General features: G+C 38.6%; 1 protein-coding gene and 1 long non-coding RNA gene across 2 annotated transcripts; one reads left to right on the top strand and one right to left on the bottom strand.

Annotated features, from left to right (window-relative positions):
* Positions 1-1,818: 1,818 nt before the first annotated feature.
* On the top strand, positions 1,819-4,069 carry LOC149269687 (uncharacterized). Its single transcript, XR_016269196.1, has 3 exons — positions 1,819-2,199; positions 2,900-3,448; positions 3,510-4,069. It is a non-coding gene; the product is annotated as an uncharacterized LOC149269687 (long non-coding RNA).
* A 14,803-nt stretch (positions 4,070-18,872) lies between these two features.
* Positions 18,873-19,468, bottom strand: LOC108609884 (uncharacterized). The gene has a single exon (XM_018001656.2). The coding sequence runs from the start codon at positions 19,251-19,253 to the stop codon at positions 18,945-18,947; it is 309 nt and encodes a 102-aa protein (XP_017857145.1). The 5' UTR covers positions 19,254-19,468; the 3' UTR covers positions 18,873-18,944.
* Between the last annotated feature and the right edge of the window lie 3,741 nt (positions 19,469-23,209).

The following is a 23,209-nucleotide window of genomic DNA, read 5'->3' on the forward strand; positions in this document are numbered from 1 at the left end:
TTTCATATGATTTTTATTTATATTCTTATCTATGATACATTAAATTTTCTGCCTGGTTTAACAATTTTTTTTATCTAGTAGATTTGATTAAATTTTTGTAAAGGTAATAAATTTAAATAATTATTTTATTTAAACAATATTTCATCTCAACATCTCATCTTCGTATACATTTCTATATCTTAATGAAACACTTTCATAACACTCACTTGGCAACTCTTCAAACTACCCATTCGTCAGCAACATCATCAATGCGGCCTTATGTAGTGCAAGATCTGGCCAACAACAGACTAAAAACGGATCAAAAAATACGAAAACGAAAAGAAACAACAACGAGCGAAATACAAAAAGCACAAACACATGCGAATCAGAGTCGAGTCGAGTGCAGAGTCAAAGCTGGAGACGTTGGCTACGTTTGCACATCTCACAGCTCGGTGGCTTGGCCCCATCTGCGACTCCATCAGCATCTCCTATGCCATCCTATCCCAGCCTGGCTGGCTCTTGGCTCTTGGCTGTTGGCTGTTGGCTGTTGGCTGTCGCTGCAAAGGTGTTTTGCAATTTAGCTGGCAACGCGGCAGCATCCAAAAAGTATCGTGGCTCTGGCCTGGTCTCGTCTGGCTTGGCCTGGGATGTGGATCTATCCCAAGCTCTGCCCGGCTGGGCCTCTGACTTTGGCTGTGGCTCGTTTATTTTTGTGTGGTTGCTGTGTGGTTTTTATTTTGGAGCTGGCGGGGCCTAGGCGGTTGCGGGCTCCACTTCACATGCCACATGGCAACATAAGTAGGCGCGTGGCATTCGTGTGTTGTTGTTACTATTATTGTTGTCGATTATTGTTGTCGTTGTCGTTGCTATTGCTCTTGCCGTTGCTGTTGTTGTTGCCAGACATATAACAACAACGTAAAATGACAATAAAATGCTGGAAAAAATGTAGAGAGAAGCAAAGAAAAGGAAAGAAAAAAAAAATAGGCGAATGCCAAATCCAAATTGAATGCAAATGAAAGCCACAAACTATGCTAAATTCCTGAAATCGCATCGGATTGGCAATTTGTGCTTTCCTTTCCTAACATCTCAGAGGCTCCCTCCGTGTGTGTGTGTGTGTGTGTATTTATGAAGTTCCAATTGCTCTCGAAAGGCCGCTTGCTTTATTTAGTTAGTTAGAGCTTCGACTTGAGGTATTTATGCAACTCCTCTGTCCGATGATTGCCCCATGGAGGCTTCTTCGATTGCAAATGGCTCGTGCACTTATGATCTGATCTCTTTCTCTGTCCCCCTCTGGCTCTCTCTCTGTCCCTTTCTCTGTCTGTTATTGTATGTACGGATCGAACTAACTAACCTAATGAACATAGCTGTAAACGATGCTTCAAATTGCATTGCCAGCCAGTCGAAACTATTTTGATGGGCTTACGAATGCAAATTGTTGCATATCATCGAAAAATAATAAACAATTAAATAGTTTATTATTACAGCAAATTTTTTTTTAAGTCTATTGAAGTGTATATATATACGTGCCAATATAATTATATTCAAGAAATCGATTCCAAATTCGTTTAGCTGGGAATCAGAGTTTGTTATCACCAAACATTTTTTTGCCTACAGCTCAAGGTCTAGGTCTATTGAATGTATGAAATTGGTGATCTGCAGCGTCTCTGATTCTCTTGTAGCACAGCAGCCTCGTTATTTATTTTAATGGGATTTATGCAGCGTTAACTGAGTCTAATTTTGATTTTATTGATATTTAATTCAATTTGATACAGAACTCAACATTTGACAAGCTGCTTTACACCTCAATGCAATGTTATATCATAAACCTGGCCGCAAGGCACGGATGTAGATGCTCTAGACAAGCGAGACTTTATTTCTCTAGATCCATCCACATACCTCAGTAATGGCAATCGTTAAGGATATTCCAAACTGTAAACAGTGAATGTTTTCGCTTGATTCAGCAGTCAATAACAATTTGTTATCTCATTGCAATTAATTGGAAATTTCTTGATGCCAATTTGCTATGAACAGGGAACTAGATTAGAATAGAGCCAAAATGCATTCGAATATGCAAATACCCGACTCGGGCTTTCGCTATGAAGTTCCTGCATCCGTTTACTGATGACGGGGGTCGCCCACATGAACCTGGGTTAATTGTGCGCGCTCCCAGCTGACTGTCCGGCACTTTCCGGCTTTGAGCTACTCCTCCGTTCGATCTGGGTGAGCTCTGACACATTTCGCTCTGCACGCAAAATGAAATAAATCATTTGTCGTATGTCGGATTTCATGTCGAAATGCCCATTAAGTAACATTTCTACAACTATTGAGGGGCTCATAAATAAATTGCATAAAAAAAAATATATATATATATATATATATATATATATATATATATATATATATATATATATATATATATGTATATATATATATATATATAATGGAAACCAAAAAAAAAGAAAAAAATATGAAATATATATATATAACAGCCGGAAAAACTATATTGTAAATATATTTTTATCGAGAGAAATATTTTATATATTGATATACCCTACTGGTAGAAGATGGGTATAACGATTGTGTGTACATTTCTGAGACAGAGTTGACATATTATAAAGATAAAAGACTCTGTTCTTAAGTTTTCTATTAAAATAATCTCAAGTTTACTTTATTTTTGTAGACGACTACTTGAGGTAGTTTAATATATGTAGGTTTTTATATACTATATGAAGTTCTAAAATACTTGACTTCTAATTCATTCCTAAAACAAATATCGATTTTTTCACAAGTCAAGCTAAATATTTCATTCATCTATACGTTCGCTGCTTCTTTTTTGGAATCTAAACACATTCGACTTGACATACATAATATGACATATATAACATATGCTAATATATATTACATTCCGTCTATCTTCTAGTCGTTAACTCCCGCCCAGACTACTCTCACCTATACGAATTACATTTTTTGTATTACAATAAAAACAACAACTCATCATTGAAGCGGTCAGTCGGCAGCAACAACGCCTAGTTACGGATATATTTCTATAAATATATACATACAGATATCTATTATATATATATCGCATCTGTGACTCTGTGTGTGTGTGTATCGGACAACATATTGCGGCGGCACCTAATATAGCAAAACAAATTTAATTTAAATTACAGGCGTGGTCGCTTGGTCGCACTCAAAGCTCTTATTGTGCAGTACGAGTTGTTGTATTTGTTGTTGCTGTTCTTATTGTTGTTGTTAATAAAATATGCAATAATCTACCACAGAGGCGCGCGCAATATACTTAGATAAAGTTTAGAGGTCGACTTTGACTTTCTAATTTATTTATGCGTCGTCGTGTTTCCATTTTGTTCCTAGGCCAGAACTTGGCATCGAAGTGCAGCGCACAGATGCGTTGCCCAGTCAAAATCAAAATCAAAATGAGATATTCGTTAGCTAAGCAGCTGCTGCTAAGGTGAGTGAATTGAATTTGCCTGCTAACTAACTAACTGACATTGGATAGAACAAAAAACAAGCAAACACGAACCGACAAAAGGCTGTCCACAGGCTACACCCAATTTCAGCAAGAATTGCTGCATTTGCAGCTCAAGCTAAAGCTGCCGTTGCAGTCGCAGTCGCCGAGACCACCAAGGAACACGCCCAAACGAGTCGCACAGCTGCGCTCAGATGGAGCCTGCACTGGATCGGTTTCCAGCTGCCAGTTGCCCAACAAAACTTTAATTCAATTTGTCTGCCTAGAGTAGAGCGTCGAGCAAAACAAATGCAAAATACAAATACAAATACAACTCTTAATTAAAATGTGACAAAGCAGGCAAAATTTTGACAAAAGGTTGACATCGCCAGACGGAAAATGAAGTTGTAGGTGAAGCTTGAAAAGTCGAAGTTAGACAACAAAAAGAATCAAAGTGCAAATCAAACTTTAAGATATTGGCCGAAACTTTGAGCTGTTGAAGTGGGGATACCCATAATGATATGAAAATGTAAAATTAAACAGTTATATCATATGTAGATTACATTAATGTCGTTTCTTTGAAGTTTACTATAGGTAGAACAATATTTTCTTAATTAAATACAAAGCAATCGATTTAAAAAAATGTTATGTTTAAAACTTTAACAAAATTTGTTTATATTTTAAAAATTAGTTTTTTGAATATACTAAATAAATTATAATACTTATTTCATAAGATTCGCTGTATTTTGTAAAAATGTCTTTTGAGCTTCTGCGTTCCCATTAATTATCTAGAAACTACAAATAAAAGAAAAATGTTGTATATACATATGTATTATAAAAAACTTGTATATTTAATTTTTTTAACTTTTTAAAATCAAATGAAATTATCAAATACATTAATGCTCTTCAAAATGGCATAATTATTTCATCATAATCTTTTTACGCAAATTGCTCAAATTGAATCAATCAAATCATTTTTATTTTTTATTTATTTTTTATTATTTTTCAAAAGACCAGAGCTATTAATAACTAATTATCTTTCACTTGCCAATCTTTTTATTTGCCCATTATTATTTGTACTTTGGAAACATAGCTTACTTTCCTATTTGCGATTATTTATTTGTTTTCATAATATATACGCCTTATCTCACTGTCCAATCGCAACAAATCGTAATCTGCCTCTGCAAAGAGTTTTTTTTTTATTTTTCGTTTGATTTTCATTTTGATTAAATTGTAACAAGTGCCAGCCCACATATCGTTTTACTTTTCCGTTGAGCACCACAACAACAAATAATAAATAAATAAAAAATAAAAATTCATTTACAAATTTATTGCTAATATTTCATGTTATATGTCGTGTTGCATAAATACAAAAAGGCCAGCCCCAAAGACCCAGTCCACCATGTGATATCCGCGGCAGCGGAGCACAAGAAACAAAAACAATTTTCGCTCGTTGTTAATTGCAAACTTTTGCTTTTAATAGCGGCACAGCAGCAGCAAAATGGGATGAAAAAAGTAGAAAAAAATAAAAAATCAAAGAGCAGAACTCAAGCCAGAGAACGTTGAAGGCAACGCAGGCCTCGACAAATGGAGTCCACACCAATACAAGCACGCGGCCAACGCTGGCGCTAACGGTAACGGTAATCGGCAGCGCAGTCGGCGTCGTCGTTGCTTTACTAACAACGCCGTTATGGGCAGTAGCCAATGCAGCCGCAGCCGCAGCCGCAGCCGCAGCCGCAGCCAGTTGCCTGGGCGTTTGCCCACACCAGGCACAAGAGAGGCACACACACACACACACACATACACATATACACACATGTGTAGCTACAGCTGTCAGACAGTCGCTTAGTCAGTCGCGCAGTCAGAAAATTGTATCAAAGGCCGCTGCCAAGAGACACCATCGAGCATTGAGCATCGAGCAGCGAGCAGCGAACAGCGAGTTTGTTGCCTAAGTCTTTTGTTTTTAGCATTGAGCGTGACTCGTTTGTTTTGTATTTTTTATTTTTTTCATCTCGACTGCTGCTGTTGTTGTTGTTGTTGGGTGACGTGCACGAGACCAGCCGACCACTGGCCGACTGCAGCAGCTACGTCGGCAGCGACGCCACCACACCCTTGACTGGATTGCAAAAAAACGACAACGACGACGACGACGACAAAAAAAATAATAATAAAGAGAAGAGAGGAAAAAAAGTGGACTGCGGTCCATTCGCGCTGGTCTTGTGTTTTCCTCAGCTGCTTTGGCATTTGGTTTGCCGTTTGTGTTTGCCGTTTGCTGCGGCGTCAATTTGCTTGAAGCCATTTCGCGCCCGCTGCTCGCTGCGCGCTGCCTGGACGCGGCCAGCATTTGCTCCTTTTGTAATTGTGCGCAGCAGCAGCAGCAGCGGCGGCGGCGGTGGCCGCCGCAGTTGCAGTTGCAGCCGCGTTTGCTATTTTGATCGGCTGTGGTGCTATCTATCGGTCCGGTTTTTCGCTTTTTGACTCTCGGGGTGATTCAAGTTTCGCCTGCAATCGGCCAGGCGGCTGCCCATTTTTTTTTTCCTAACTCTTTTTTTTTTTTGGATGGTCTTTGGTCTTGGGTCTGCAGCCGCAGCGAAGGCGGCCAGTTGGCAGCTGCAGTGGGGCGTTAATGTGCTTTGCTATTTTATTTATTCATGCCAAGCATCTAAGCTAGTAAATTGTATTGCTTGGACCTCAACTCGGACGCAAAGTCGGGCTTGGCTGCGACAGCTTCAGCGACTGCATTGCGGGCCAGCAGCTTTTGCTTTTCTTTGGACCACGACAACAGTAAGACGACAACAACAACAACAACTACAACGACGACGACGACATCAGATTGTCATTCTTGTTTTTTTGCTTCTTTTTTAATTGAAAGTCGCCAGGCGTAGTTGATTATACACTAATCAAAATGGGTTGCTCGAGTTATAACCGAATGTTGGTCAAGCTCAGCGCATGGCTGCGAGCAATTAAGCTAAATAGACTGATGAATTGAGATATTAATTTTATTTGTTTGCTGTTGTAAATATTGATGAAAGCTGAAATATATTCTTGAGGTTTATATAGAATATAATATGTGAAATTATTATAAATAAAATATAATATTTAATATACAAAAAATTTTATAGAAATTTATATTATCAAATTAATTATATTAGAATTGTTTTATTTATTTACATTCATTTTTTAAATGTATGACCATAAATAATACAATTTTTATTTCATATTTATATTCAATTATTAAATTTATATATCAATTTTATAATATTTATATCTTATAATATTTTTTATTTTTTATTAAGAAATTATTATTTGTTATTTGAATATTATTCATTTCTTTTAATAGTTTTTTTTATTTTATTTTATTTTTATTTTATTTTATTTATTTATCTTTTTTTCATTAAGAAATTATTGTTTGATATTTTAATATTATTTATTTAATTTAATATGTTTACATTTGTCAAGATCTAATTAAAAAATCTACGATCAATATTTAAATTTTTCGAGCAAAAAAACAAATATTATTTTTATAACTTCTAATTAAATAAAATTAAAAAAATAAAATAAAATAAAGAAATAAAAAAATAGATATATATTTCTAAAATACTAAAACCTAATGAGCTCAAATTTATATTTGTATTTTTGTGTATACATGAATATATTTGATTTAAAAATTCACAATAAAATATTCTACCTCTAAATTTAACTTAAATAGAAGAAAAATAAAACAATTTTCGATTAAAATATAAATATCTTTATATAAATATTATATATTATATATTTATTAGTTAGCCAATTTCATTGGCAAGAGTATCCCAGCTTTGCTTCGCTCTGATTAGCTAATGCATATTGCATTTTTTGTGCTCTGTTTGCACTGTCATTAATTTGTTGCTCTAATATTTTGCAGAAATTGGTTTAGTTTGGGGCCGCGCTGGCTGTTTGGCTCATACTCTGCGGCGTAGCACCGCGGCCTGCCGGTTTGGCTGTTTTGGCTGGACAGCTGGCAGTGCGATTCACTTTTTAATGGCTGCGTGTCCACATTCAGAGGCACAGGCACAGGCAGAGGCACGGGTACGAGCACAACGGACACCATGTGCGGCTGTTACACAATTGCGGATATGAATGAGTAATCCGTGGGCTTTGGCTTGATATATGTCCGTTAGAAAGAGAGTCAATTCACAATGGGCGCACACGTGTCGTATACGTAACGCAAATACGCTTTGACGACGATTCTTATCGTTGGGCTGCCAGCCCCACGTGTTGGGCCGCAACTGTCACAGTTTCTGACTGCTTTGGTTATGTAATTTCCAGGCGCGAGTGTCATTAGGCCAACTTAATTTTCGCAAACAATTTTTAACAGCTTCATGCTGTGCCAGTCAGTCAACAAAGCTCACACCAGCCGAAGCACCCACGATCTAAGCATGTTCCCATGTTCCATGTGTCCCAAGTCCAGCTGCTGCTGCTGTCAGATGATTCATTTTGTCGCTGCCTTCGCCACGGCTACAAGAATTCGGTAGTCGTTAAAGCTGCGTCCGCAGCCACCGTTGGCGATCTTCGACGAACTTGCCAGTCGCATCATAAAAATGTGCAGTCGATTGCTGCAGATCTTGCACGCCCATAAAAATCGCCCACTTAACATCTAACATCTACGCTGCGTTCAAAATCGCCGTCGGTAATTTTTATCGTTTTTTCTCTTCTTTTTTTTTTTTTTGTTTGTGTCTTAAATACGGCATTCGCTTTAGTTTGGCATTGTTGTTATTGCATTGCCTTTAATATGTGGCAACAAGTGTATGCATGTGTGTGAGTGTCTATGTGTGCGTGTATTGCTTAAGGAACTTTTATTTAGCCTGAGGGCATGTTCTATAAATAGATGTTAACTAGTTAACTAGAGGAAAGTCTGTTAAGTATATATTTCAAATTAGTAAATAAATAGAAAATTGCCAGAAATAAATCGTGAATATTTACTCTGCATTTAATGAATAATATAATATTATATATGAATTTAAAAGACCAGCTAATAATTTTTATAATATTTACATCTAATCGAGGACGTTCTCCCTCTTTTGATGCTTTGCCCCCGAATTTCGTATACCAAATTAACAATAAATAAAGACTTATAGCTCTTTAAAATTAAAAACTATTAAGTTTTTTTATTGAAAGCTTAACTACCTCATAAAGAACTAAATAAGTTAATAGCTATTAGTGCAAATGGTTCAACTCATTATTAAGAGCATTAACTTAATTCGATGCAAAATAGAAAGTTGAAGTTGAAACATAAAATTTGTCAAAAAAATGATACTTAAAAATTTATAAACAAAATCATAAATCAAGTAAATGAACTAAATCGGCAATAATTCAAAATATTTTTGTTTTATTGAAAAAAAATTAAATAAATAAATAATAATAATATCAAAAAGAAATCGCAAACTGAATCAAAATTGAAATAGAATAAAGATTTGCGATAATGACGAAAAAATTGCACAAATTTTTATGGCTTGCCAAACGCAGAGAAACACGCGCTGAAAGCATAAGAATAAACAACGATACAAAATATATTCCACAAAATAGAATTTACATGCAAGTGTGTGTGTGCGAGTGTGTGTATGTGTTGAGCAATTAACTAATTAGCAAGAATTTGCCAATGTGAAATTATTATGTGACGATAAGAATTAAGGAAGGCGGCAAATTGTTGCTAGATAGATACGACGCGATTGTCTACAACTTATAGACGATGTCTCGGCTGCTTCTACAGCAACAACAACAACAACCACTGCTATGAGGCGGTTCAAGTCAAACCAGTGCACTTAAATATCGCCTCAACAAAACGAAAAGTGACAATTTAATTGCGTCAAACGCAGCATTCGATTGGCAGCGATAAAGTGTGAGAGAGTTGGATGGAGAGCGGAACAGAGACAGAGGCACAGAGACCAGACAGATCTAGTATATATGGATGCTGTCTGCGACAGTCTGCCTAGCCAGAGTAACAGCAGCAACAACAGCAACAACATCGAGTAGTAGTTTAATTGAGAAGCGATCATAAAAATGCTTATGGCTTGTTTATACGCCTCACTTGGCAGCAGTTCAGTTGAGTTTTTCGATGTTGTTGCTGCTGTTGTTGTTGTTGTTGTATTTGGGGAACAACATTATTGGCGATCGTCGATCGGCGATCGGCAATCGGCGATTTATGCATTGCGTGTAATTTATAACTCAACAACATTTACTTATCTTCTTACTTATTTATTATATAAATACAAATTCATAGTATAAATATTTAAGATAATAATTAACTTATAATATGATATATATATTGAGAGAATTATTCATGATGTCGACCACGTGGTTATATTTAATGCACTATATGTGTGTAAAATAGTTCAAATAATGTGCTGGTTGTATATACTTATTTCTCAGTATCAAAGTGATATATATTTTGTTCACTCTTAATTATATCGATGTATTTGTATTATTTTATTATTTTCATTTTTATATACATTTTATATACAATAAATATTTTCATACACTCAAAAGGTTGTCAAATTTTGTTACCCATATCAGTGAATGGTGGAGTGGAGTAAAATCTTTCTCTATTAATGTCTCAAAGATTTGTTTGTGTTAAAATTCTGCTTTACCGATTTGTTGGACAACTATTGCACTTGCTGTTTTAGCTGATGCTGTTGTTATTGCTGCTGCTGTTATTTTAAGTTGATTTTTATTTATTTATATTGGATTTATCGGGCCGACACAAGTTGGCATCATTAAGTGCGCTCGCCATTCTCTATTAGCCGACAAATTCTTGGCCTTCCCTGTCGGCGGCAGCAACACGCGCTCGCTCAGGCGGACACCTCAGCAGCGGCTACAGCTCGGTAGCGGAGGAGGGCGTGAGGGAGGACGGTGCTGGTAGAGGCGGAGGGGGAGGGATCCGATAATGCATGTACCACAATCTAAATGGCCGTCTTGGCACACCTTAGAATTTGAGTGTGTTACAATTTGAAGTTGTCGACAATGGCAACGGGTGTTGCTGTTGTTCTTGTTGCTATTGCTGTAGCTGTTGCAGTTGGTCAGCAGCGGCAGCGGCAACGGCAACGGCAACGGCAGCGGCAGAAAATTGTGAAAGTATCTGTTAGATACGAGGCGCTGGCTGGCATCCCATGTGCCACACGACGTATGCTTAATTACAAACAAGCAAGGAAACAATGCCAACAACAACAGCAACATGAGAGCTTTTAAAGGCTGTGGCTGATGCTGCCTGCCCAGCGCGCATTGCTGCTGCCTGCTGCCTGTGAAGATTAGTCGCAGTGGGTCGCACATTTCGTTTCGCAATCGATTGCAACATGCAACAGCAACAACAGCAATAAATGCAGCAGCAAACACACGAAACGAATGTGGCGAGCAAAAAGTCTGTGTCTGCTCTAAAAAACATTGGCAAACTAGTTTAGGTGGGGACCAATGGATATTCTTTTACTTCTATTTCGGTTTTATTTTTTATTTTGTTTTTTTTTTTTTTTTTTTTATACTCAGCAACTGCAACTGCAACTGCGACGCGCCACACCGCGGCATTCTAATGGCCGCCCAATATGACTAAGCACACTCATCGCACTCCTGCGTCCAACGTGTATGCAAATCGAAACCAGTTTAAGCAGCGGCAGCAACAAAAATATATAGCAAAATATGGGTCGAGATCTGAAAATGCAGCTGATCGAATTTTTGCATTAGGCGCAGCAGCAGCAGCAGCAGCGGCGGCGGCGGCAGCGGCAGCAACTCCCATCCGGCCAGCACCAACTGTGCCCAAGCTGCCTGGCCGCCCGGCTGCTTGCCTGCCTGATTATCTGCCAAGGAAGGCATGCCAGCAACAACTGCAGCCGGCTGAGCGAAAATCGAATGCTATCTATATCTAACGAAGCAGGGCCATATAGCCAACATTTTGCTATTAGCCAAAGAAATATACAACAAACACACACACATACACACACTGCGAAGTATCTGTATCTATGTATCTATTGCCTGGTCCAAGCGAACGCAGAAACGTAACGTATAATCTAAGAGGCACAAAATCAAGAGTGTGTCTAAGCTATGGCAGCCCAGGCAGCTGCTGCCTGATGAAATGCATTGTAAGCTGCCGCCGCCAACAACAACAACAACAACAGCCCATGCACGCCTTGGCGCGTACGTGGCGTTGTCGGGGCGGACATTGCGGCTGCTGCTGCTGCTGCTGGCTGAGGCCGTCCCGTCGAATCTGCTCGGTGGCCCACAGGCCACTCAACTCGCCATCGTCGTCGTTCGTTGCATAGCAGAAAAAAAAAATGATGAAAAAAATCTACATTTGTCCAAAATACCACAACTGCGACTGCAACTGCAACGGCAACGGCAACGGCAACGACGACGGCAGCGACGACGACTGCGCTGTTGCATAAAAGCAACGCTCCAAATTGCTAACTGAGCGATCCAGTTTAAATTGCAATTGCTCGTTAATGGGCACTAAAACGTGCCGGTGTCGATGTGTTGGTGCCACATTCGGCTCTCCATCGTTTGCTGTTTTTATAGCCCACAAATACGAGCATCGTTTGGCCGGCGTGTGGCGGCGTGCGCGGCGAATGCGGCGTATGCGCAACGCCAACGAGCAGCACTCATACGCACAGTGGTGGCGGCCACCTCTAGGCTCAACGACTAGACGCACGCTAATGATGGCGAGGCAGTAACACTATTAGTGCTGCTGCTGGCGAATATGGACATTTTTATGAACTCTACAAAATTGGAGACTTTTGAAAATATCCACTAGCTGCTTTAAATGCATATTTATGGCAAAGCAACTGCTTAATTAACATAATAATAACATTGGAAAGTAATTCTCCAAAAGCGGAGACATTTATTATGAGTTAGAATGCGCATTCGACACCAATTACTGCGTTATGATATTAGACTCTGTAATGAATGCCTCGAAGTAACATTATTAATGACGATTTGTATGAACTCTCCAAAAATGGAGACTTTTGAAAAGCTGCATGGCATTATAATTTAAGTTAATGCACAACGATTGTTATCAGCAGGTAATTCATAAATGGTAAGGCAATGCGAATTGTAACTCTCCAAACTTTGTAGACTTGCCGTTAGATATTAATAATTCCACTTTACACACAGTTAAATTAACTATACTATAAGCAATTGCAAAAAGTCTCCAAATTTGTAGAATATCAACAACTTTACAAATGTTGCATGCAAAATGATTTTTATCGTTTTTTTACCTTTTAACAATCAAAGCAAACAATGCTGCTCTATAAAAATCATGAACGCCGCCTAGCTGTAGCGCATTTGTCGCATCTAAACGAGAGTCGACAATAACTTGGACCATGACAACATATTTCACAATTACGAAACAATACCCGCCCACCGCTAAACACAGATACCCGGCAGCTCTTCGGGCCACACGGCGAACAATAGAACCATATCCGAGCGCCTAACTGTCATAGCCAAGGCAGACGAATAGGCGTAGACGCCAGACCAGAATCGCGACGCGTCTATGCGGCGGCCTACTGAGTCGTCGGCTGCATGCCGTGCTACACACAGATACTAATGCAGTTGCAGATGTAGATACAGATACGAATGCAGATGCAGATGCAGATAGAGCTGCACTGTGTGGAGCTGCCAGAACGAAACCAGATCAAAGCCTATGGCAATAATTATGAAGGCACTCGACGAGGAGCCGTCGTCAAAGTGCGGTTCGTGCCTTAATAAACTCCGCAAGCGGCCGCATATTGAAAATTTCAATAATAATCGCAAACAGCGAACAGCGAACAGCAACAACAACAACAATTGCAGCAACAGCAGCAACAACAGCTATTAAATTTTATATATATAATCGTGTGTATGTTGAAGAAATAACAACTTTGGATGGATGGTGTTATAGGTATTATTGATTTAAACATCAAGATAAATTACATTGGAGTCTGCCCAAGACCCAAGCGCAGAGGCAGCAGATCGCATTAGAAGGCGTATCAGATATATGAAACTGCACTCAAAGAAAGTTGGCGAGAGATGATAACGAAACATAAGCTATATGAAAACGAAATGCCATTCATATTTAAAGAATTTTATATTTGAGTTGAAATAGAGAAATTAATTTCCAAGAAAACTTTTTAGTTAAGTCCATCATTTCACTTGGCTACTCAACTGCTCTGGCTTTTCTTCAAGTGTATTGCCACAGCTCTTCGAACAGTAACGACTTTTTGGCAGCCTGCCGTTGTTGTAATTGTAGATAATTGTTGTTGTTATTGTTGTTGCTGTTGCAGTTGTTGCAGCTGTCTTTTTTCTATTTTTTTTTTGCAGGCGCTACAAATTTCCAAGCCCCACTAGGCGCTTTTGCGCTGGCGCACGATCCCCACAAGCCCAGAAAAACAAAACCCAAAAAGCGAACAACCGGCAATTGTAACATCAACATGAGATGTGCCTGGGCACATTAAGCCAAGCAGATTCGGCAGCTCCAGCCCGTGCCCCAAAATTTAGTTGGGGCTTTCAATTGGATATAACTCTTGGTCTAACCAACTAAATGAATTGAATTTTTGTTGAAATTGATCTTGTTAAAATATTATTTTTGTAAGTCTTTTTTATATTTCATAATAAGTTAAATATCCCTAAAACTATAATAATAACTTTTGTTTAAATTAAAAACAAATGCATTGTATATTACTATTTTTATTTTTAGTTGTTATTTATTTAATTATTTTTTTTTTAACTTAAATTTTTTTTAATATTTAGTACTCGATGTCCTGAATATAAATCTACAATTTTAAATGTATGTGATTTATATGTATATATAAATATATATATATTTTTTTTCAACTAATTTGTATAAATTGCAATAAAAACAATAATAGGAATTATATATATAGTAATATTTACTTAAATTAATTAATTTGATTTTATAAAAAAAAACATATTTTTAATATTTGCGTTATAAAAATTATAAAATCAAAGTTAATTTGGTTCTATAAAAAAAAAATAAAATTAAATTAAATAAAAAAAAAATAAAATACATATATATAAATATATATTTATTTATATCACTCTTTACATACATCATTTGCATACTTAAATTTCCCTTTACCAAAAAAATAAATAAATATATTTTTGAGCTTTCAAATTGCTCTAGCCGATACCCAATACGTGATGCCCTATACCTCAGCCCGTGCCCATTTCTGTTTTTGGGGTCTACGTCTACTGAGGCTACTCTTTGACTTGCGTCTAATTTCTTGGAGTTGCCTTTCGGTTTGTGGTGCTCTGCTCTCTAGCTGCGCAGAGACGCCACCAAAAACGCCGAATGTCGTGCCACGTTCTCTGTGCCATCTACCCCTCGCCGCCGCCGCCCTCTCCCACCCACAGCTGCGAGACTCCAGCACTGCTCCACAATCTGCAGCCGTCGCCCGTTGTCGTTTAAATCGTACCACCACGGGCGACATAAAAATAATGAAGTGTGCGGGTGTGGTCGACTCGCTCTTAACTTGGCCCGGCTGACTGTCTCTCAGTCTGTCCGTCTGTCCGTCTGTCCGTCCGTCTGTCTGACTGTCAGCTCTGGCTGTGGTCTGGCCTGGCCAGGTCTGCTGCTCCGGGGCTGACTGGCGATCTGTTTCGACTGTTGCCAAAGACGTCGAAGCCAACGAGACGTTTGCAGATTGCTGAATCGTGTTTAGCCCAGCGGTGCGCTTTGCCATCAAACCCAATAAACATTTGCTACGCCACTTAGAACTAGCTGCAACTACTGTGTGCAAATGCTGGGCTCAACTAAATATTATTTTCTTATAGATTGTTTCAATTTTCGGTTTATTTCAATATTTTAATTGGAGTTGAGTATAGATTTATGAATATAATGCAGGCCAAGAAAAATTCAATGATTTTAGCAGACGATATAATGTATGTCTTACTTGTCAAATATATAATATGATATAAAAAGTCCACAAAATTCTCTTCACTAATAGAATATCCTGTGAAATCCTATGAGCTCTCTACTTTAAAATATGAATAATAATAATAATAATCTTGATTCATAGATGCACAAATTTCAACAGTTTCAGAATATTCCTTCTACTTAATACAACTTTGAAGGCAAAATTAATGAATGAATAAATATTTATGAACATCACCCACCTATAATAATATTCCCTATGCTGTTTATTTACTTAGTTCATAGATGCTCAGATTCTATATAAAAAATCTAATCGCAATGATATGATCATTTTCAGAGCAACTGGTCTTGCCACCTACTCTTTGCTCACATTAGGAACTTGTCTAAAAATATGTTCGCTGTGTTATTTGCCCACTAGTTGACGTACACACACGCCCAACAACAGCTAGAAATATAACGGTATCCAAGGTTGTGCTACGCTTAAAATGTAATTGTTCGACTTAAAGAGCTGCAGCAACAATAACAACAGTAACAACAACACAAGCAATAACAACAACAACGGCAACAAGAACAACTGTAACGACAAGTTTTGGCTCAGACTCTAATCAAAAGACGCAAGCGAAATACCAGTCGAAAGGCAGTCGCAGCTACCCACCTATAAAAGCTCCATGTGCATAGCAGCAGCAGCAGCAGCAGATACAGATACATCTATATGGCCCATGCACATGCCATGGATATACGAATAGGCAAACATACACACACACAGATCAACACCAACACCAACACACAAAAGCCAAGCGCAAGACAAGCGCCGCACTCGCTGATTTGACTGACTTTGAGCTCTATGCGGGAAATTTTCACTTGAATATTCGACACACTTACGAGCCGAGGCGACTGGAGCCGGCGCACAGCTGGACGCCTTGGCGCAGGACTGTCTGACGATCGGGCGGACTTGATTTTTTGTTTCGCGCATACCCTGTAATAATTGGGAATGGGTGCAAAACGCGTATGATCTAGCAGTGCTGACAGGATCAACAATCGAGTGGAGCTAGAGATCTCTGTTTACGTACTTTTGATAACTTGCCATCGAAAAGAGTCTAGGGAGTGGTTGACTAGCAAGATATATACAAATTTCGGAACTGCATGATGATAAGATTCGATTTCGGGATATTAGCCTTCATGGCATTGAAAATATTTTAGTAAATAATAATTTAATATTCCTGATCAGTATCAAAAGCCTATTCAATTTGATTATTTTATGTATTTATTATAAGTTACAGATAAACAAGTCTATACAAACTTGTTTATAACATATATTGATATATTATTCCAATTCCTATACAATAATCTGATAAATACATAATTAAAAGCAACTGTTAGTGAATAGATAAATACAGGAAAGGGTAAAAGTTATCGATAACTGTTTAAAGTTACCTAAATGGATACCAGTCCAAGATAATATCATAATTAGTGGAAAAATGGAAACTTATAAAACTGAATACAAAATGTTACAAATATGTAAAAGTTTGGTTTAAATGTTCATAAGTCGATTTTTAGTGCTGAAATCGATATCAACAACTCTCTTTAAATTGACAGCGTAGTCCATAAAAAATACTCATTCGACAGAAATCTTGCTACTTCAAATCCACAGGTCTAAGACAGTATATATCCTTCTCCGATAATATTCAGACAAATATTGATAGCCTGTAGAGTATATCGATATATCATAATAGAGATGTGTTTTTACTGCTGATTGACTGAAGTTAAACTGGTCCCACAGGGTAACTTCCCGTCGAGCCCCCTCGACCAGATCACTCTTACTGGTATCGCTCTTTTTCAGGGAGGGGCAACGTGGCAATTCTGGAGGCTATGCATCATCATCAACAGCATGGCAGCATGTTGCAACAATATGCAAGCGCTCTGCATGCATAAAATATTATGCAACACGAGGCACACAACAACAGACAAGAGACACAGCAGACACAACAGGCCAGACGACACTTGGCTCTGCTTTGCTGTCTATTTCACAGCTGTTGTTGCTGCTGCTGCTGCTGATGTTGTTGTTGTTGTTGTTGTCTGGCTGTTGACAGCATTTAGGTCTAATTGAATTGCCATTGCCTGTTCAAATGTTACGTCGTAATCCTGGCTTCAAGAACGCTTTGCTCCCATTTAAGCAAAACCCATAAATCTGCAGCAGCAGCGGCAGCCGCAGCCGCAGCCGCAGCATGAATTATGGCAAAGAGTTGGGGCAGAGGTAGGCGCGCACACCGACCAGTGTTGCGAAATGCGCCAAGTAGCGCCAAGAAATCTTGAAAATAATAAAATGACTAGTGCCAGGGCACGATCAAGACCAAGTGCTGCTGCGGCTGCTGCTGCGGCTGCTGCTGCTGTTGTTGCTTCCACAGCAACTGTTGCTGCTGCTGCCTTAATAACAATAACAATGGAGCTGCTCGGCAGTTAAGATCGGTCGCCTTCACAGTAGTCAGCATTGGGGCGTCTGCAGTTCAACGTTCAAGTGGCATAGTACGCCCTAGAAAAATGAATTGATTCGATTGTTGCGACTGCCGCTGCTGCTGCGGCGACTCGGCTCACTGGGCCAAACTTGGCTCAATTCTTTTTGGATTTTTCATCGCGGCTGCGGCTCATTGTTTGCAACTTTTTTCTTCTATCTGCACAAATCAGAGTCACCCGCGCCCTCAAAACAACCAACAAGAAAACGAACTAAGAACTTTGCAAACGTGTTGAGCCTGCTGCTCAATGCTCGTTCAAAGTTGAAAAAGTCGAACAAATTCTGTTTATGAGACACTTTTTAAATGTATTTTCAATCAAAACAATTATATAAAAAATGCAGTCTATGCAATGCTTATAAATGAGATCTTAGAGCTTTTCATATGATTCAGTAGTAAGCTTCTATAATAGTTGAATAATTTGTTTACCAGTTGCTAATCTGCAGCTCATGTCACATAATCTCAATAATCTATGTGATCTGCCTTTTAGGGAACTAGTTAGGAGTCTCTGCTTTTATATATTTCAGGTCTAGAGGGTCTGCCTTTAAGATTATATTTATGCTCTATTAAACTCTTTTTGCACATGATAAACCGAGTATTAACACCTTAGCTTCAAGCCACAAAGATATTGACACCAAGTTACAGATACAGATTAATAGAGCTAAAAGGTATCTTCACTGAGTAAAATATACCACATACATACAAAATTGGGAACATCAATCTTACTCACACGAATTTCTCAGAGGACTATGAACATTATTCCATGCCTCAACAAGCCCATATACCCGCCTTCACTATTGAAACGAGCATTGAAATATACTAAAAACTGATGATACAATCGCGTTTTTGACTTTGAAAAGTCAGCAGCAGCAGCAGCAGCAGCAGTAATACCAACAGCAACAGCAATTGGCAACAGCAACAGCAATTGGCAACAGCAACTGCTGCAGCCACAGCAGCTCGACTGATCCATTGTTCAATAGTCGTCGCTGCTCGACTGATTGTTATTGTTTATGAGAGCTGCACTCGAAACAAATTTTGTGGCACTTGCAACATTTTTATTTACAGCATCTTTTTTCTTTTACATTTTTTGGGGTGGGGGGTTTCGTTAACAACAGAAGAAATCATCATAGCCGGGCTTCAGCTGCAGCTGATATTGGCCAAACTTGGGCAGCTCGCTACCCTTCGGCGACTCCTCCTCCAGCCAAGACATCATCTCCTGCAGCTTGTCCTGTGTGCCCTCCAGTTCTCCGCTCACCGCATATCCACATTGGGTGCGTGTCATATAGCCGCGCACATTCAGCTCGGTGGCCTTTAGGGCGGCACGTGGCATCAGACCCTTAACGTCGGATAGGTACAGCTTGTAGGATACCCTATAGACTGCAACCGGTTCGTTCAGCTCGAATTGCATGGACATTTTTGATGAACTATTTTCAAAGAGCTAATTGAACTGTTTTTCAGATTGGTATTGAAAAAGATTAAAGTCCGATAAATATATACGTAAATATATATACATAGATATATATGCATATATATATATATAGTTATAAATGTATATATTTAATATATTTCAATGCCAATCCAAAACACTCTGATGGGATAACAAGTGACTACTACGATTTTCCCATTGATTCTGATTGAAGTTGAACAGGGGTTGTTCAACACTGTTTTGGTTCATTTTAAAAACTGATATTCAGCTAACTTCGATTTCTTACCATAATAAGAATATAATTTTCGATTTTACTACATTTTATAGTTTTACTTTCATTCAATTTTCAAATCAATATAGCTTTGAAATTGCTGTCTCAACGTCTGAGCCTTTACCTCAGCAAATCTCTCATTTGAAGACATTTAAAAGACGACTAGACAACTAAAGCGAAATAAAAATTCCGAAGAATTTTGAAAAACTACAAAGAATTTAGAAATATTCCGGTAAATTCCGAATACTTCCGAAAAATTCAGAAAACATGGAAACGGATCAGATTAAGTCGACCTTCTCATTTAATAGCGCAGCCTATTTGAGATTGGTCGCTAGTCGCATGTTGGCTGAACGAAGCGATTCCGAATTCAGTTTTAATGGTAGTACCACTTCAGCTACCGATTCCGAAGCCCTCTCCTTCTGTACGTGCAAGCTCTGTCGGGATCGCAGGAGGACCGCTATTAACAAGGATACCGTTTTTCATGCGGAGTTCCAGTTGCACAAACTGAGCGCCAACGATGGAGAGATCTGTTATATGCTGATCAGTCAATGCAGAGATTTGGAGCTCAAAGGCTATGTTATCTTCACATATGAACGCGAAGATTGCTCGGGCCTTGTCGAGGGATCGATCAAGCGCATAAACGAATTCAAGAGTTGGCTGCATACACTAAACGACCACATACCCCAACCAGTGTCGGATAACATCTATTTCTCCTGGTTCCTAATCACCAAGCCAGGTCTATTGCAGTCAGAGTTCGACGAGCGCGTCACTCCACCATTTGTAACTAACAAAATGGTAGAAGGCGATTCTAGCGACGAGTAACTCGAACGTATTTTTCTGGCAGTGTAGTGCGGCTGACTCGTGCTGCCAACAGCATGTACCCATTGTTCAACACTGTTTCTGTTGGGTCTCAATCTCTTAATTAAATATGCGACTAACTGGCACCCGAAGCAACAAATTTATATATATATATATATAACTATCTCGGCTAAGCTCAAGTCGAACTCAAAGATCGTCGTTTAGTGTCGAAATTGTGCAAGTTTTTGATTTTTCCTGCTGCTGTGTTGCTGTTGTTGTTATGTATCTTTTGTTATTGTTTAATTTTGTTGTTGTTGTTGTAGTAATCACACAGCTTGCGAACAAGAAATTAAATCAGCCAAGGTTATCTGGCATTAATAAGCCCCCTTGGTTTTTGGCTTACATTAACTTGACTCGTAGCTCGAGCTGCCTTTTTGGCGTCTACTCAATTATTAAATTTGCAATTTCCGTGGCCTGAACTTTTGGGTCAGTAGACTGATTTAAATCAAAGCAATAATTGTGCAAAAAAATCGAAAACAAAACAAAATATAGATACAAAAATAGAAGAAATATTGGAAACACAGAACCACAACAAAACTGGCGATAAAATTTGACAAATGCTCAGTGGGGCAAACCCCACAGCGGATGTGGCCAAAGTTTAAAGTGCTTTGGGTGAGGCACCGTCTCCAGCTGCACACACACACAAGCACTCGCACACATAAAGTCACTGAGCTAAGTGGCTTTTCATGACATTTTATTGACACTTCCCTCCTCCTAGCTGGGGGAAGACCTGTTTTCTTTCGAGCTATTCGGTTTCGGTTTCGGTTTTCTCACTCGACTTAACACATTTGACGAAGATGTCTATGCCAGAAATGACGTGTCATCAATGGAGCTTAGGCACCCACATAGAGATGTAACCAACACACACACACAAACACGCACACACTGAGTGAGATCCAAAAAAAGCACTTGATAAGGCTCGAAAATACTCGCTCGTAATAAGCCTGACATTTGGGAGAGTGAGAGGGAGGGCGAGTGAGAGAGGGAGAAGGCGACAGATCCACTTGGAGGTAGTCTTCGATGTTTCGTTGTGTAGGCGTCTGACAAAAAAGAAATAAAATAATAATAATTAAAAGTCATTTGAAATGCGGAAATGTTACCAAGAGCTTAATGCCAGCCATGTTAGACAAATATATCAGATTACTTGTTTTGGTTACCTGAAATTGAAGAGGAAAAAAATATATTACAGAAATAGAAAAGAAAACAAACAGAAATGAAGTCGAGGGCAGATCAACAGATCAGACAGATCAGCAGATCGGGTCGAGTAGGCAGATGACCAGCGAGCACGATTTCATTGAACGATTCGCTCCTATGAATAATGGATTGCCATAACGAGAATTTTTAATAAAAAGAGAGATGGAAGGTTTTAAAGATTCAAACATATTTATATATGTGTGCGAAAATAGATTTATAATATTTAAAAATGCTAATAGACAACAAAATATAAATAAATAAAGAAAAGAAAAAGAGACAGTCAGACAAATAGCGAGAGAGAGAGAGAGAGATAGAGAGAGACATAAGAGAGATGAAACAGACTGAGTAGGCGAGATATGAAAAGCAGAGACATATAGGATGTAGCAAGGGCGAGAGATAGAAACGAAAATATAGTGAGACAGACATTAGGGAAGCAAAAAAGATAGAAAAAGAGGGAAATAAAGACACATTAAGTCAAAGAGAGGGAGGGAGAAGGAATTGAAGCCACATTTAGACAAAGAGAGGGATACAGAGAGAGTTACTAGTGGGATAGAGACAGAACATGTCAATACGAGATGCAGAGGGTTATAGACAGCATCAGAGAGAGGTAGAGAGATACGGAAAGAAATAGAAATGCAGATAGACAAAAAACACAAAAATACAAAGAATGTCAGAAAGATACAAAGATGAACATGGCTAATTCAATTCAGTTTAACTTGCAACTCATATTTCATATCCTGCTGCTATAACATGGGTTTCTTAACAGTAATATAACCTTACTTTCCAATAAATCTGACTGCATCAGCTGTCAGCAATGTGATTCACTAATAAAATATAAACTTTGCATTCAATTATAACTATTTGTTAAGCAACATTTACTAATTGTTACTAATATTTAAGAACAGTTAATTAACAGTAGATTGCATATTCCGTGCGCTGCAACAACGACCTCTGCGAGCAGGCCAGTGTACTATTAGTCGAGTATACCCCGGCGCACCCTAGACTGCGCCACAGCCTGATGAATAATGTTTGAAAAACTATTTCCATTTTGGCGTTTGCTTTAACTCAAATTCCAATAATTAAATCCCAGTAGATGCATGAAATAATAATAGCTGCCGCCACAGAAGCCTTTTGCGCCAACTAATATTTAATAAACCACTAAAACAAAAACCATTTTCAGACACCAGGCAGCTAAGGGGCAAATGCAACAGAGCAGCTCGAGTTGCACTCGGACTCCGACTCACTTAGTTGGGCAGCTCCTAACGGTTGCACAGAAGGTCAGACCCCGCACGTTTCATGGCTCGAAGCGCACCTATCGTATAATTAGAAACGAACGACAACACAGCCATCTCTACATGTGTGAGTGTGTGTGTGTGTGGGTGTGTGAGAGCTCAATTGTGTATGTGTGTGTGTGCGCGCGCTTGAGTGTGTGTGGCCTGACTCTGACGAGCGTGTACGCAGCGCTTAAATGAGCCAATTGCAGAACGTTTAGTGTGGTACATAAAAGAGCGAGAAGCATATATACATACATACATAAGTATAACTACTAACAAAATAGTAGATCAAGTAAAACGAAATGAAAAGGAAATCTATAAGCAACATAAGAATACATTGAATATTA

Source organism: Drosophila arizonae, chromosome 3, assembly GCF_054131065.1.
Source record: "Drosophila arizonae isolate 15081-1271.41 chromosome 3, UAZ_ARI_1.0, whole genome shotgun sequence".
NCBI lineage: Eukaryota > Metazoa > Arthropoda > Insecta > Diptera > Drosophilidae > Drosophila > Drosophila arizonae.

What these genes read in the sequence shown, in the direction of transcription:
- LOC108609884 (XM_018001656.2), bottom strand. Translation starts at nt 19,253, where the DNA reads ATGTCCATGCAATTCGAGCTGAACGAACCGGTTGCAGTCTATAGGGTA.